Source organism: Jaculus jaculus, chromosome 6, assembly GCF_020740685.1.
Source record: "Jaculus jaculus isolate mJacJac1 chromosome 6, mJacJac1.mat.Y.cur, whole genome shotgun sequence".
In the NCBI taxonomy this organism is placed as follows: Eukaryota; Metazoa; Chordata; class Mammalia; order Rodentia; family Dipodidae; genus Jaculus; species Jaculus jaculus.
In genome coordinates, this window is record NC_059107.1 from 150,465,477 (window position 1) to 150,480,527 (window position 15,051).

A 15,051-nucleotide genomic window follows, 5' to 3' on the forward strand; every position below is an offset into this window, starting at 1 on the left:
GTGCAGAGGCTCTGTAAAGGGGTACACAGTACCTATAATCTTTGTTAGGGTGTGAAAGATTGATAGATTCCCCTACTAAAGGACAACTCTGCTTAAGGGGAAAGCGGGGCGGGGGGGGGGGAAGGGTTTGTTGTCTGTAAGTATCGAAGTTGTCAATAAAATATATAAATGTCACTGGGCGTGGTGGAGCACACCTTTAATCCCAGCACTTGGGAGGCAGAAGTAGGAGGATCGCTGTGAGTTCAAGGACACCCTGAGACTACATAGTGAATTCCAGGTCAGCCTGGGCCAGAGTGAGATCCTACCTCGAAAAACTAAATATATATATATATATATATATATATATGTATGAGAGGCAGCGGGGCTCTGGGTAGAGCTCAGTGGGAGATTGCTTGCCTAGCTTGCACAAGACTCTGGGTTCCATCCCCTACACCACACCACGTAAAACAAAAGAAAACATCAAAATAAAATTAGCTGAGAATGTTACATAGGCCAGCAGTGCTCTGAAACGACAGGCAGATGGAGGGGAAGGCACAGGGCAGCAGTGGAGTGACTGTGGGTCCCCCTTCCCCTCCTCCTTCCCAGCCGAGCGAGCGCGGCCTTTGACCACTCCTTCCCCACGCCATGCATGCCCCGCAGGCCCAGCCTGTCCCCGGGTTTGGCTTCTGCTGACCGTGAAGCACGGTGAAGCTCTTCTCTCTAGCGGGACCTCAGCTGCAGGAACCTGATTTCTGAACCGCTCCCCTGCACGCCACGCCTCCATCTGTTCACTTTTCTTCTCTGCCCTCCCCGGCACCCACCGTGTGCTCGGGCCACCCCCTCCCACTTAAAATTGGACGGTGCCGGGAAAGCTCATTAAGTGAGTCAGCAGAAGGGAAGGGATCTGAGGCCAGGTCACTGGGAGCTGAGGACAGCTGCAAACCTGCCCCAACCCTGTCACTCACTGCCCTCGGCATTTCACAGGACCACAGATGCTCTGCATAACGGGGAGTGGGGGAGAGTTAGGGTGCCTGGGCCTCAGCTTATTAGCTTGTGATCCTATCACTGCCCTTCCTACCTTCCAGCTCAGATGCCTGGGGTTGGATCGCAACTCCACTATTTACTAAAGGCGCCTCAGTTTCTGCATCTATAAAATGGAGGACCCAATAGTACCTGCCTTACAGGGTTGTTATGAGGGCTACACTAAATGAGTGAAAACTATCTAGCACCTAGAACAGATTTTGCACAGAGTAAATCAACAGGGCATTCGTTTTTATCGATCATGTCATAATTGCAGTCTCCTCTTACCCATGGTTTTGCTTTCCATGGCCAGTTGCAATTCAAAAATATTAAATGGAAAATTCTAGAAATAATTGATTAGTTTCATATTACGTATGATTCTGAGTAGAAAGATAACAACTTAACCCATCCTGCTCCCAACTACCCAGGGAGTAAATCGTCTGTCTGTCCAGCATTTGTATACTGTACACACATGCTCCTTTCTCGTGAGCCAGTCAGTAGCCCACAGTTCTCAGATCCACTGACAAGTATCTTGCTGTCCCTGTGTTCAGGTGGCCTTTGTTTTGCCTTATGAAGGCCCCAAACGACAAGTAGCAGTGTTGGTAGTTCATGTAGCTCAAGACAAGATATAAAGTGCTATGTACACAGGACTGGTACTACCTGAGACTTTGGTCATCTCTTTTGGGGGGGGGGTGTTGGAACAGATAGCCCATAGATTTTAGTATCATTATTACCACTCTTATCTCTGAAGTATGAAATGGGGGTAACATATCTCAGAGGGCCTGTTCTGTTACTGGGCATGCTTGCCGTGTGGCCGTGGGCCAGACCTTTCTCCTCCCTAGTCTCAGGGGCTTATCCAGTGAGTTGGGTGCTGAGGCTGAGGCCCCAACAGCTGGAATCTATGAAATAACCAGACAGCACCTCCCAAGGTGAGGCTGGTTGTCTTGAGTTCTTCTTCTGGGGATGCAGGAAGCTATTTTTTCTTATTTTAAGAATGCACCCAGAATTTAATTGAATTTCCTCCCGTTTTTTGTTCATTATGAGCAACCGTTACTTTGGCTCAGAGAAGGCAGTAAGAAACCAGAGTAATCATTTGTATTTTTAAAGCTCAGCAAATGTTTACCAGCATACTCCTGAGCATGGGTGGATGTTCTCTATTGACATGACAATCCCAGGGGGGACATTTTTGTCCCCATATTAGAGACAAGGAAATTAAGGTACAGAGAAATTAAACAACTTGCTTAAGGAGACACACGCACCAGAGAATGAATGGTAAACCTGGATTCAAACCACAAACCCTGGTGAAATAGTTTAGAAACTCCATGCAAAACTTGGAGTTGGCCTTAGACTTGACACATTACATTGGCCAGACAGGCCTCCAATTCCTGAACTGGTTATCTTTCGCCTCAGCCTCCCAGTAGTAATCACCATGTCTGAGAGAATACCCAACAAGAGTATTGGCTCACTCTTGAGGGGTCCAGCCCATCACGGCAGGAAATCGTGGTGGCAGAAGCATGAGACAGCTGGTCACCATGTCTCAGCCTCCTGCTTTGTTTTCAGTCCAGGACCCAGAGGACAGTGCTGCCCACATTCAGAGTGGGTCTTCCCTTCTCTGTCAGATCTTTCTGGAAGCATTCTCACAGAGCCACTCAATCAAAAATGGGTTTCCTGTTGGGCATGGTGGAGCACGCCTTTAATACCAGCACTCAGGAGGCAGAGGTAGGAGGATTGCTATGAGTTCGAGGCCACCCTGAGACTAAATAGTGAATTCCAGGTCAGCCTGGGCTAGAGTGAGACCCTTCCTTGAAAAACAAAACAAAACAAATTTGGTTTCCTTGGTGATTCAAAATTGCTTCAAGTTGACAAGGAAGGTTAATGTTATGGTATTCCTTCCAAATTATTAAACCATAGAATGTCATCACTGGGGGATAATATAGAGGTTCTCTCTAAAGTGCCTTTGAAAAATATATTTATTTATTTGACAGAGCAAGAGGGAGATAGAATGAGAGAATGGGTGCGCCAGGGCCTCCAGTCGCTGCAAATGAACTCCAGACGTGTGCGCCCTCTTGTGCATCTGGATAACATGGGTCCTGGGTAATCAAACCAGGATCCTTTGGCTTTGCAAACAAATGCCTTAACAGCTAAGCCATCCCTCCAGCCCTAAAGTGCCTTTATTTTTGGAGACAGGGTTTCACTATGTAGTTCAGGTTATCCTCTAACTTGTATCCTCCACTTGCCTCAGCCTCCCTTGTGTGGAGGTTACTGGCATGAGCCCCATGCCTAGCACTAGGGTTATTAGTTGGGAGGTTCAGGGGCCCCTGTGAGAAACTGAAGGAAGCCCTGAACCTTTCCCCAGGGACATACCCGTGTCATACACACACATAAATGCACTCTCAGATTTGTCTCAATTGCAGGGGTTCAAGTGGCTGAGGCTGAGGAACTTGAAGGATGCCTATTCTCCCAGTGTCCAGTGATGTATACCCCCCCATCTGAAGGGGCTGACCACTCTCTAATGATCTGGTTGCTTCAAAGCTGCTCCTTCCACACATCTGACCTTCCCTGACTTGGGGTTCCTTCCTTGCTCACTGGATGTGATGTGAAACCCACACAGCCTAACTTCCCATGTCCAACCCCCGTGTTCCTGAGAAGGCTGGCATGTCGACTTTAGTCCTTTCCCACGAGATGTCTCCTCCCTTCATTAGTCGGCTCATTCTTCACTCATTAAGTTGTCACTGTCCTTCACGAGTATCCAGAATTAGGAAACAACCTGGAGCTGAACACAGTCTTCTAGCCATGGACCGACCACCAATAGGGACAGCATGGGGTTCCTCCCTGGTTCTGGGCGCCGTATCTCCACGGATATAGCCTCAGCATGCACTACACTTTTAAATCTTAGTTAATTACATTTACATTTTATCTGTTTATTTATGTTATTTTTGTATGTGGTCTTTGTGGCATGTATGGTGTCATATGTGACATATGCGCAGTGTATAGAGATGTGTGTGCATGTGTGCAGAGGCCAGAGGAGAGAGTTGTGGGCCTCCTCCATGGCTCTTCTGCACTGTGGTTTTGAGATGGAGTGTCTCTGCACTTGGAATTGTCATTTTCTGGTCAGTCTAGCTGACCAGCAAACCCCAGCGATTCTCCTGTCTCTCTTCCACCCCTCTCCCCCAGGACTAGGGTTATAGGCATACGCTTTCTTACGCTGGTGATAGGAGTCAAACTCAGGCTATCTCAGACCCTCGTATTTACTCTTACCCACTGAGCCACTTCCCTGGCCCCCAAATCTCGTCTTCTTTTGAGATATCACCCAACCGTGGAGAAGATCACAAGACACAAAGGGCAGTTCAGTGAAGAGTCACAAGCACACGTGCCATGCGAACCAGTCGAGTGCAGGATGCGGTCCACACTGTCTTGTCTCAGTGAGGACTCCTTCCTTCTCCCCAAAGATCACTTTTACTCAGACGTCGTTGTTTGTTTTGCGCTGTGGGGGTAGAGCCTCAGTGTGTTAGGCAAGCACTCTATCACCTAGCTACACCCCTCGCCCTACTTGCACTTAATTTAAAAAATTACTTATTTATTTGAGAGAAATAAAGAATGGGCATGCAAGAACCTCTTGTCACTGCAAATGAATTCAACACACATGTGCCACTTGGTGCATCTGCATTTATGTGGGTACTGACTGGGCAATCAAATCAGGGCTGTCAAGCTTTGTAAGCAAGTGTCTTTAGCTGCTGAGCCATCTCTCCCATCTTTTAAAAAGTTTTGTCATCTGAAAATATATATCCCAGTTAACACTGCAGTATGTCTGAGTTTTAATTTTTTTTGTTTTTTTTCAAGGTAGGGTTTCACTCTAGCCCAGGCTGACCTGGAATTCACTATGGAGTCTCAGGGTGGCCTCAAACTCATGGCAATCCTCCTACCTCTGCCTCCCAAGTGCTGGGATTAAAGGCATGTGCCACCACGCCCGGCTCGAGTTCAAAATTTTATATTAATGAAATTATAAACACAGGCGCTCTTTGTCATCTGACTTATTTCAGTCCATGGTGTGTTCGTAAGATTTCTTCATATGGCTGTAGGTAGCTAACTTCACTTTAACTGCTGATAATATTCCATTTTTATGAAGATACTGTAATTTATTCTATCCTGAATGGGCATATAAATTCTGGAAATTATGAACAAAACTCTCCAAAACAAAAATATGCTTTGGTTTGCACATTGATGGATCTAGACCAAGGGCACCTAGGGAACAGCCATGTACCTTCAGCTTGGTCAATAATATCAAGCCATAGTCCAGGGTAGTTGTACCAACCTATCCCTTCACTAGGCTAAGAGGGCGTGCGGGCGTGCGGGCATGCGGGCGTGCGGGAATGCATGTTCTTACTGCTCCACTTTCTCACCAACACTTTCATTTCTCGTTATTCTGGTGGCTGGTGGCTTTACGGTAACATCTCACTGTGGATTTATTTATTTATTTATTTATTTATTTATTTATTTTTGTGTCTTTAAATTATATATTCCTGCCATTGAGCCCAGTTGACCATTTTCACCTATTTATTTAGCATTTGTTGATTAGAGCCTCTTGCAAGGTACCCTTCACCTGGCTGAGACTGAATGCATAGCCAAGTGGAACCCAGTCTGCTGGCCAGCTAAGGTTATTTAGTATTCTCTCTCCTGTTGACTTCAGATGGATTTTGGGTCCGCCCCCCCAGAGGAGATAAGAGCACCCTTAATTCTAACGACAGCGAATGTCATTGAGTGCCCCCTTGTTCCATGAGCCATGAGCTTGGTAAGCCCAGCTTCTCTTTAACTCTCACAGCCAGCCTGTGAGGTTGGTACAATTATTACCTTCATTTTACAAAAGAAGGAACTCAGGTGGGGGAGGCTCAGTGACTTGCTTACAAGGTTACAACTAATAAAAGGAGTGTTCTAGATTCCAGTGACATCCTGTAACATACTGCCTCTGACGATGGAAGCACTGCAAACTTAACATAAAAATGCCAAAGATTACGACAACCTGCATAATCAAATGGGCATGGTCTTGTCACAGGGGAAAAATAACTGCAAAGTACGATGAGAGAGACATGCTCTTAATACTTGCAGTTTTTAGAAATAAATAAAAGTACAACCATGCCAGGAAAAAAAAATAGTCATAGACTTCTGGGGTTAGATAAATCTGAGAGGTTTTGCATACTTTTCCATGTGTTTGACTAAGTTTGTGACTATGAAAAGTCCTGCACTAAACACGAACTTTAACACATTTTTCAAATCCTTGATCAAGGTAACTTTTAGCATACTGCACAGTTATAATTTTGAAACACAGAGTTATCCCTTTATTTTATATGTTATTCCTTATAAAAATAAAAAAGTTATAGCATATGTGTATTATAACGTGTGTGTGTGTGTGTGTGTGTGTGTGTGTGTGTGTCCAGAAGATAACATCAGGTGTGGTTTCACCAGCACTACACAACTTTTTGAGACAGAGTCTCTCATTGGCCTGGAACTTGCCAAGCGCTAGACTGGCTGGCCACTCGGTCCTAGGGATCCTCCTGTCTCCACCACTCCCAGCATTGGGGCTACATGTGGGTTCTGGGGATTGAATTCAGATCCTCATGCTTACAAGGCAAGCACTTTACCCACTGTGCTATTACTTCTGCCCTTCTTCTTCTTTTTTAAAAAATATTTTTATTTATTTGAGAGTCACACACACACACACACACACACACACACACACACACACACACACACACAGAGAGAGAGAGAGAGATAGAGAAAGAGAAAGGGCACGCCAGGGCCTCCAGCCACTGAAAACGAACTCCAGATGCATGCACCCCCTTGTGCATCTGGCTTACATGGGTCCTGGGGAATCGAGCCTTGAACTGGGGTCCTTAGGCTTCACAGGCAAGCGCTTAGCTGCTAAGCCATCTATCCAGCCCACCTCTGCCCTTCTTATATGTATGTTGAACAATCTCTAGATTACTTGTAACACCCAGTACAATATGAGTAGTACTGTACTGTATAATCTAGGGAACAACGACATGAGAAAAATGTCTGTACATGTGCAGTATGGACATGACTTTTTCCTGAGTATGTCAGGTCTGTAATTGGTTGAACCTGTAGATGTGGGTTCTCTGGGTATGGATGACTGATTCCTTGGAAACATGCTGAGCTTTGTAATCACCACGGCTCCCTCTCTGTTCCAGTCTTGTCAGAATTTCAATGAAGGAAATGAACTTAATTCTCTTTCTTTTTTTTCCCTCTCCGCTTTGACACTAGTGAGATTCTGGACTGTATTATGCTGTGTTGTGCTGGGGAGGTTTCTCAGTGGTTCAAGGTGCTTGCTCTGGAAGCCTGCCAGAGGTGCCCTCATAAAGGCAGATGCAAAGTGGACAAGCATCTGTAATTCCAACGCACCTACAACGCATCTATTGGCAACGGGACGTGGAGTCAGATGAATCCTGACGCTCATGGGACCAGCAAGGCTGGCCTGCCCAGTAGCAAAACAACAATGGGAGAGACCCTATTTCGAAAAAATCTGGAAGAAGACTGACACCACATGCTGTCTGACCTCTACATATGTGCCATGGCACACACGCTTCCATGCACACACATGTACACATGTACAAACATACACACAAGACAATTTTTAAAAGGATGCTTCATTATGGGAGGGAAGATGTCTCTAAATTGTGACATGTCTAATAGCTCCCTGGCTTCTATCTGTTAAGTACCAGAAAGCGCTCCCTGCCCCTATGCTCCTGCCAAATCGTAACAACTAAACTTGTGTCCAGAAGGACCCAGTGCCCTCTTGGAGACGCATCCCCATCCCCAGCCACCTGTCCCACTGACTTCTGGAAAGCTCATGCTATGTCTCACTTGTCTAACCACTCCCCAAACCACATAGCACTTCACCGGATTTTGATTGTTTTGTCTCATGACATCTACTGTCCTTGTTTTAATACAAGGGAGGGGGTCTTGCTTGATGGGATTCTTTAAGCCTCTAAGCACACTCGATGGGTGCGGTTCTCCCACACCCCCTCAGGAGCTTGACCTGGTTCCTCTCCCTGGCATGTTGGTAATCATCATGGTCACTCGAGGCTTCTACTCCTCTTCCCAAATCGAGCCTCAGCTCCTTCCTCATGTATCTTTCCCATCTTCATGCCATGCATGAGATTAAAGCTCCACCCTTTCTGCATAGTTCTCCATCAGGCAGGCTATCTATCTCTCTGTCTATCTGTCCATCCATCTATCCACCCACCCACCCATCCATCCATCCATCCCTCATCTGTCTATCTAGCATTAGTATCATCTGTAATATATTATATATGTATCCATTTTTGAGACAGGGTCTTGCCATATAAGTCTGGTTGACCTGGAACTTACGATCTAGACCAAGATAGCCTTTACTTCATGATCCTACTATTCCAGTCTCCTGAGCAGTGGGATGATATGTGTATCCCCACATCTTTATCTTATGCTACTATCTCCCCAACCCCTTAAGGACGGGAACTGGGTCCTATTTCTCCTCTTATTCTTGGCACAGAGTAGAAATAGACACAGGTCAGTGGGTATCAACACAGGAGTCAAGTGTGCTTGAGGGTGGCTCAGTGATTGCCCCCACCAGGTCCTGGCGACACCAGGTCATTGATACCTCCTTACCAGGTGTCTTCGGGTGTGTTCTCCCTGCTGGTCTCTGGATACCCATCTTCCTTTTTAGGGGAAGGTGTGAGGACCACAGGAGGTACCCACTGTTTTCTCCCTCTCAGTATGGACATGACACATCAACTGCTCAGTCAGCAAACCAAGGCTGTTCCTGCAAGTTTTTCCATTCCAAAGAGGGAGAAAAATCCTTTCCCCTTGATCTCAGAATTTTTGCAAACCACAGTTTGTCTGGTCTATGTCATTGTTTCTCTTTAGCAATATGCCTTCCTTTCCCTTTCAGACTTGACTGTCTCAGAGACATTTTCCTCTCCTGAGATTGCATCAGTCTCTGTAAGCACTTCATTATTTATTGCTAGAGATTATTTTAAGCTTTAGTGCTAGAATTCAATTATTGGGAGCCCTTGACTTTATAGAACTGTCAAGATGGTAGCTATGGGGAGAGGGAGAGGAAACGGTAGTAAGGGACAAATGACCATTTGAACGTGGTGTTAGATGACTCCTAGGTCTCTGAATTGTTTGTGCCTTAAAAAAAAAATTCTATTTATTTATTTATTTATTTATTTATTTATTTATTTATTTTTGTCAGAGAAAGGGAGGAGGAGAGGAAGACAGAGAGAGAGAGAGAGAGAGAGAGAGAGGGAGGGAGGGAGGGAGAGAATGGGTGCACCAGGGCCTCTAGCCACTGCAAATTAACTCCAGATGCATGCGCCCTCTTGATTATCTGGCTAACATGGGTCCTGGGAATCGAGCCTGGGTCCTTTGGCTTTGCGGGCAAATGCCTTAAGCACTGAGCCATCTGTCCCACTGACTTCTGGAAAGCTCATGATATGTCTCACTTGTCTAACCAGGGGATGCATCTCCAAGAGGGCACTGGGTCCCCATTTTTTTATCTAGTGGTGAGAATTATAGGATATAAACTGGGGCTTATACATGTTAGTAAAGTGCTTTATCTATGAGCCTAGCCCTTAGATTTCTGTTTTGAAGCAACTGCATGGCTGATTTCTGTTGCAAAGATGGAAGCTTCGGAAAGAGGAGGAAGATGAAGAAGTTGTGGGAAGACCAAGTTGTCTGGGAAGATGATGGACATTGTTTGGGATCCTTACAGGCAGGTATCCATGGAGACAAGGTGGCAAGGCAGAGGAAGTACTTGGAGGTCAGAGCTTGGTAGCGTGGAAAGGAAGTGTGTCTTGGGAGGCTGTTGGCATGTGGATAGCAGCTGAAGCTGAGGGAGTTGATGAGAACCCACAGGCAGGATGCGCTGATGGAGTGACCATGGTTAGAGGTGGTGCAGGAGCAATAGTCCTTGAAGGAGACAGAAGACAGAGCCAGAGAAACCGAGGAAGGAAGATGGGAGAGAAGCTTGCCTTGGAGATCAGCAGAGACAAAGTCGTGGGTTGACTGGATGTCTAGAAGCCTTCAATGATACAGAGACCTGCCTGTCGAGTCAGCAACAGAAGGCTCACTGGAGGAGGGCAGCTTCAGCCGGCCCAGAGCCAAATGGTAATGGTGGAGGATGGAATGAGGGGTGGTTGTGGTGGTGGTGGTGGTGGTGGGGAACAGGGGACTGACATTGGGTGGTACCTAAAGAGGGATTGATTCATTTATCCACCACGCGACCAATGGCAGGGAGATGACACACCAGGGCCCACATGGGTCCTGGGATTGAGCCGAGGGGAAGATACACAGACATCCTTGTCACCATCCTGTGTCCCTCGTAGAGAGATGGAGTCCTGATGGAGTTCTTACCTCCCACAACTCAAGCATCGACGGTGTGGTCCCTAGCACAGCAATGTTTAGAGGTGAAGGCTCTGGGAAGTGATTGGATTATGGGAGGCTCTGACCTCATGAGTGGATTAATTCATTGGTGGAAGCATATCTCAGTGGGTTATAAAGGAGTGGCTATGTCATAAGAATACTCTCCTCTCTCTCCTTCCTGCCTACCACCAGGCATATGATGTTATGCCTCAACATGTTCCACATACAACAGGGGCAAGTGACCACAGACTTAAACCTCTGAAACAGTGAGCCCCAAATTCTTTCATGCTGTACGTTTTCTTAGATGTCTGTCACAGTAATGGAAGGCTGACCAGTACAGGAGGATTCACTGTTAAAGACTGTAAGAGAGATTAGGAAGTCAAGGGAGGCTGGCTCCAAATCTGCCTATCCGGTCATGCTGGACCCTCTCCTTCCTGTGCTGCCTGAAGAGGCTGAGGGGTTTGGGCTCAGGCCTTTCCAGTAGGGATAGCAGGCACTGAGAGCCACGTGTTCCCACTTGGTTCTGTCTGAGCAAAGCTATGAGAGGTACACTGAGGTGGGCCCCCCTGGCCCCACTCTAGGACTTTTCCTGTGGGACCCTCATGCATGTGTCTTGATAGGGACGGGCCTATCTCTAGATCTCTGTATTGGGGGTGGGCACATGAACCCAAGCAGCCTTCCATGAGATGACAGGGAGAGAGGCTGGGAAGAAAAGGCACCTTTAGTATTGGGGATGGTGAGCTTGGAGACTTGGGTGGGGGAGGTGCACCCAGTCATGCTGGTTCTTTGAGGAAAGGCTAAGCAGCCCTGAACTGAGCCAAGAGGTCTGGACAGAGACTGAGCTCTGACTCTCTCAGTTGAGCTCCTGGATCTAACTCTGCCCACATCAATCAAGAACTCACAAGCCGTCGGACCAACAGGTCAGCGCGTTCTTTCCAGTGTGAGTTGGGCTTTTATACTTGCAAATGAGAAGCTGACCAGTGCAGTGTCGCAGGATGCCATCTGTGACTATGGAAAATACTCAGCTCTATGGAAACTGACGACCGACCGGGGTCTCCCACTGTGGAGAGATGCGCATCTAGGTGCTTGTGCAGGAGGTGAGGGAGAAACGAGTCTTACCTGAGCTGACAACACAGCTGTGGAGTAGATGACAGTCTTCTGTGCAAGAGAATTGTGGTCTATAAAAATGTTTTCCCTCCATATATATATATATATATATATATATATATATATATATATAAATTTTTTTTTTTTTTTGGTTTTTCGAGGTAGGGTCTCCCTCTAGCCCAGGCTGACCTGGCATTCACTATGCATCCTCAGGGTGGCCTCGAACTCACAGCGATCCTCCTACCTCTGCCTCCCGAGTGCTGGGATTAAAGGCATACACCACCACTTCCGGCTTCCCTTCATATCTTTTTAAAAAACACTTATTTTTATTTATTTGGCAGAGAGAAAGAGGGAGGAAGGGAGGGAGAGATACAGAGAGAGAGACAGAGTGGGTGTGCCAGGGCCTCCAGTCACTGCAAATGAACTCCAGATGCATGTGCCTCCTGTGTATCTGGCTAATGTGGGTCCTGGGGAATTGAACCTGGGTCCTTTGGCTTTTGCAGGTAAACACCTTAACTGCTAAGCCACCCCTCCAGCCCATATCTTTTAAGCTATCATCACAGAGAATAGTAAGTAAGCTGTGACTCCTGGCGATGCTCAGGGCACCAGAGGGGGAGGCCGTTCGCACAACGGAAATGCAGAGGAATGCGGTTTGGGAACAGAGAGGGGTAGATTGTGGATTCTTTTGACCCTCCGTCTTGGGGGACTGTGTTATGGTTGGGTTGCAGCGAGAGCAACTGGTAGTCTGTGGAAGACGTGGATGTATGTAAGGGTACAGGAAACTTGTTTCTCATACCTTTCCCATGCCAGCATGGGCATGTCCCAGCTTGATCACCACGGGGAAGTGTGGGGCCGCGAGCTGAAAGATACAAAAAGGAAACCACTTGTTAACCCCTCAGCGCATTGTTGCTGCCTGCCCTGTGGAAAGCCACCCATGTTATGTTACCAGGAATGCCCACAATAATGTTTTGCACATGGTCACCTTACAATGGTGCTGATACCCTATGGTTTGGCTTGGCACACTTTTAACTGCCGAAGGAAGTGCTGATCTTTTAGAACCAGCTGGCCTGGGGCACCCACCACACTGCATAGACAGCACAGTGGTGCCATCCAGTTGGATGCGCATCCTGGCTTTGGTACAGTGCAGCTGCAAAGAAAGCACTCCATCCACCCAGGCTTAGTTTTCTCATCTGTGAAATGGGGGTGCAAGTGTCCACCCCACAGGATTGCATGACTTATTACATGTGCGACTATTCAGCCAATGGCAGCTTCTTTCTTCTTGGTACAGTTGGGCTTGACACTAGTCTGTCTAATAACACGATTGCCTGGAGACTTCCATTTCTTCCCCGAAGTTCGATCCAGGCCTCTATAGGAAGTTTCTTTGTAGCTGGGGTCTTGCCCACCTCTGGCACAAGCAGTTGTTGGATGTACCTTGTAGGTGCCACCCTAAGCGGCCAGGTGGAGTGAGCTTTGAAGGGTTCCATTGCCCTGCCTGCTTGGTGCCCTGTTGTCAGCTCCTAGGAAAATCCTGACCCCGCGGCAATGATGAAGACTGTATCTGTGCTTCAGTCTGCCCTCTCAGCGAGACCTACAAGGTGTGTATCCTCCACTCTGTGATGAAGTGAGGACTGTGGTTGATAGCTTCTGTGCTTGCCCAGGCCCAGCCATGCTTAGCAAGGATGGAGGAATCCAGAATTCACATTGGAGCTACCTCCTTCTTGTTGCTCCTATGTTGTTTGAAGGGTTTGGTTTCCAGGAGTCTGTTTTGGTTTGCTTGTGGGCAAAGGTTCTCCTTTCTCATTGTGTCATAACAATGTCACTCTCTTCTATGTGGATAGATGTGTCAGATCATCACATCCCTCCTCTCTCCAGGCTGCACATATGTCTGTTACCCTGTTCAGGATCATTCCATGACAATGCTACCTGTCCTTATGCACCCGAGGCACCCTGATGAACCCAGCTCTTCCTTCCTGGTGTGCCTAGTATCAGACCAATCTACGGCCCAATGGCTGTCTGTGGTCACAAGTCATTGTATGACCTCACCTGTGGTCTTGGTTGGTAACTGGATTGGATTAAGAAATACCTAGAATGGCTGGGGAGATGGCTCACTGGGTCATGTCACAAGCATAAGGGCCCAAATGGTCCAGAGATAGTCTGAGATCACATGAGATCTCCTGAGTTTGATTCTCTGCATAAGCAGCTGGGCATGACCACATTGTGGAACCCTGTTCTGTGGGGAGCAGAGATCAGAGAATCACTGGGGCTCCCAAAAATGTGAGGACACTGTCTGAAGGTAACACATGGGTGAGGGGGGGGGCACCTGATGTTCTCTGGCTTCTGTGTGTGTTCACTCAGGGCATGTGAATCTGCACACGCACAACATACATCATACCACACGTGCTATGCCATATGCCAAGACAAATACACACACACAAAAACAACCTCTGTAGGAGATTAATAAAGCACACTTCTGGGTGGTCTCTGAGATGATTAGATCACAAGGGCCTAACCTAATAAAGGAATTAATCCTTCTATAGATTCAAAATATGATGGCATAAAGGCTCTTGGTTTCCTACCAGGAGTAGATGATAAGACCCTATTGATGAAGACTACACATGCTTGGGCTGCAAGGCCACTGAGAAATCAAACTGGGGCTGAGCTAAAAACCTCTTCCCTACAGATCAGCTGACATAAAGCTGCAAAAAGCTGCATTGCATGCAGCCCTATGGGAGACAAAAAATATCAGTGGTGAAAACAGTGGATGCTGCAAGCCTTAAGTCTGGCCAGCCAGGCCAAATGAGCCAATGAGTACAATATGGCATGTCTGTTATGGGGGAAACCAACTGCTCTCTAATGGGATTGGTGACCCACTCTATGGGAGGGAATACTTGCCTGGTACTGAAAATCTAATCAAAAGCCTATGGTAGGGGAGGTCATGATCCTTAGGAGTATAATGCCTGCTCCTTGTCTGGCTAAATGCATATATTATGATCACCAAACTTCCCTGTAAGCACTTTACTTAATGTTCATATGCATATATTAATGCTACTCTCACTTTTTGTTAGAGAAACTTGTCTTTTCAGTTGGCAGTGACCACTGGGATGGACCAAAAGGCACCATAGTGCTGAGAAGATGTGACAGAGGAGCGTTCAGCACTGAAACATCTCTGTCACACCTTCCAAGGCCCAGTGTCCATTGCGGAAGCGGTGGCCAAAAGAATATAAGAGCCAAAGAAAGGGTTGGACTGCTTCCAGTGCAATCATCCAGACAGAAATTGGCCTCAGTATCCATGACCTTGCAGTGCCTAGCCCTATATTCAGAAGACCCTTGTAATAGGAGGAAAAGATGATGACATAAAAATAAAAGAGAGACTAATGGAGAGAGGGAGGGGAGATGATAGAGTCCAGATTTGTGAAGGGGCAAGTGGGGGGAGGAGAGGGAATTACCATGGTTTATTGTTTGTAAGTATGGAAGTTGTCAATGAAGAGACAAAAATGGCATAATTGGGAGGTGGTAAACGGTGGGAGG

At 46.9% G+C, this 15,051-nt stretch overlaps 1 protein-coding gene across 2 annotated transcripts in view; it reads right to left on the minus strand.

Annotated features, from left to right (window-relative positions):
* Positions 1-15,051, minus strand: part of Syn3 (synapsin III) — a 525,100-nt gene that overhangs the window by 102,456 nt on the left and 407,593 nt on the right. For both annotated transcript variants that reach the window (XM_045152296.1, XM_004650254.2), the window contains exon 7: positions 12,320-12,382. In XM_045152296.1, the coding sequence (XP_045008231.1) occupies positions 12,320-12,382 (63 nt within the window). The remainder of the gene's footprint in view (positions 1-12,319; positions 12,383-15,051) is intronic.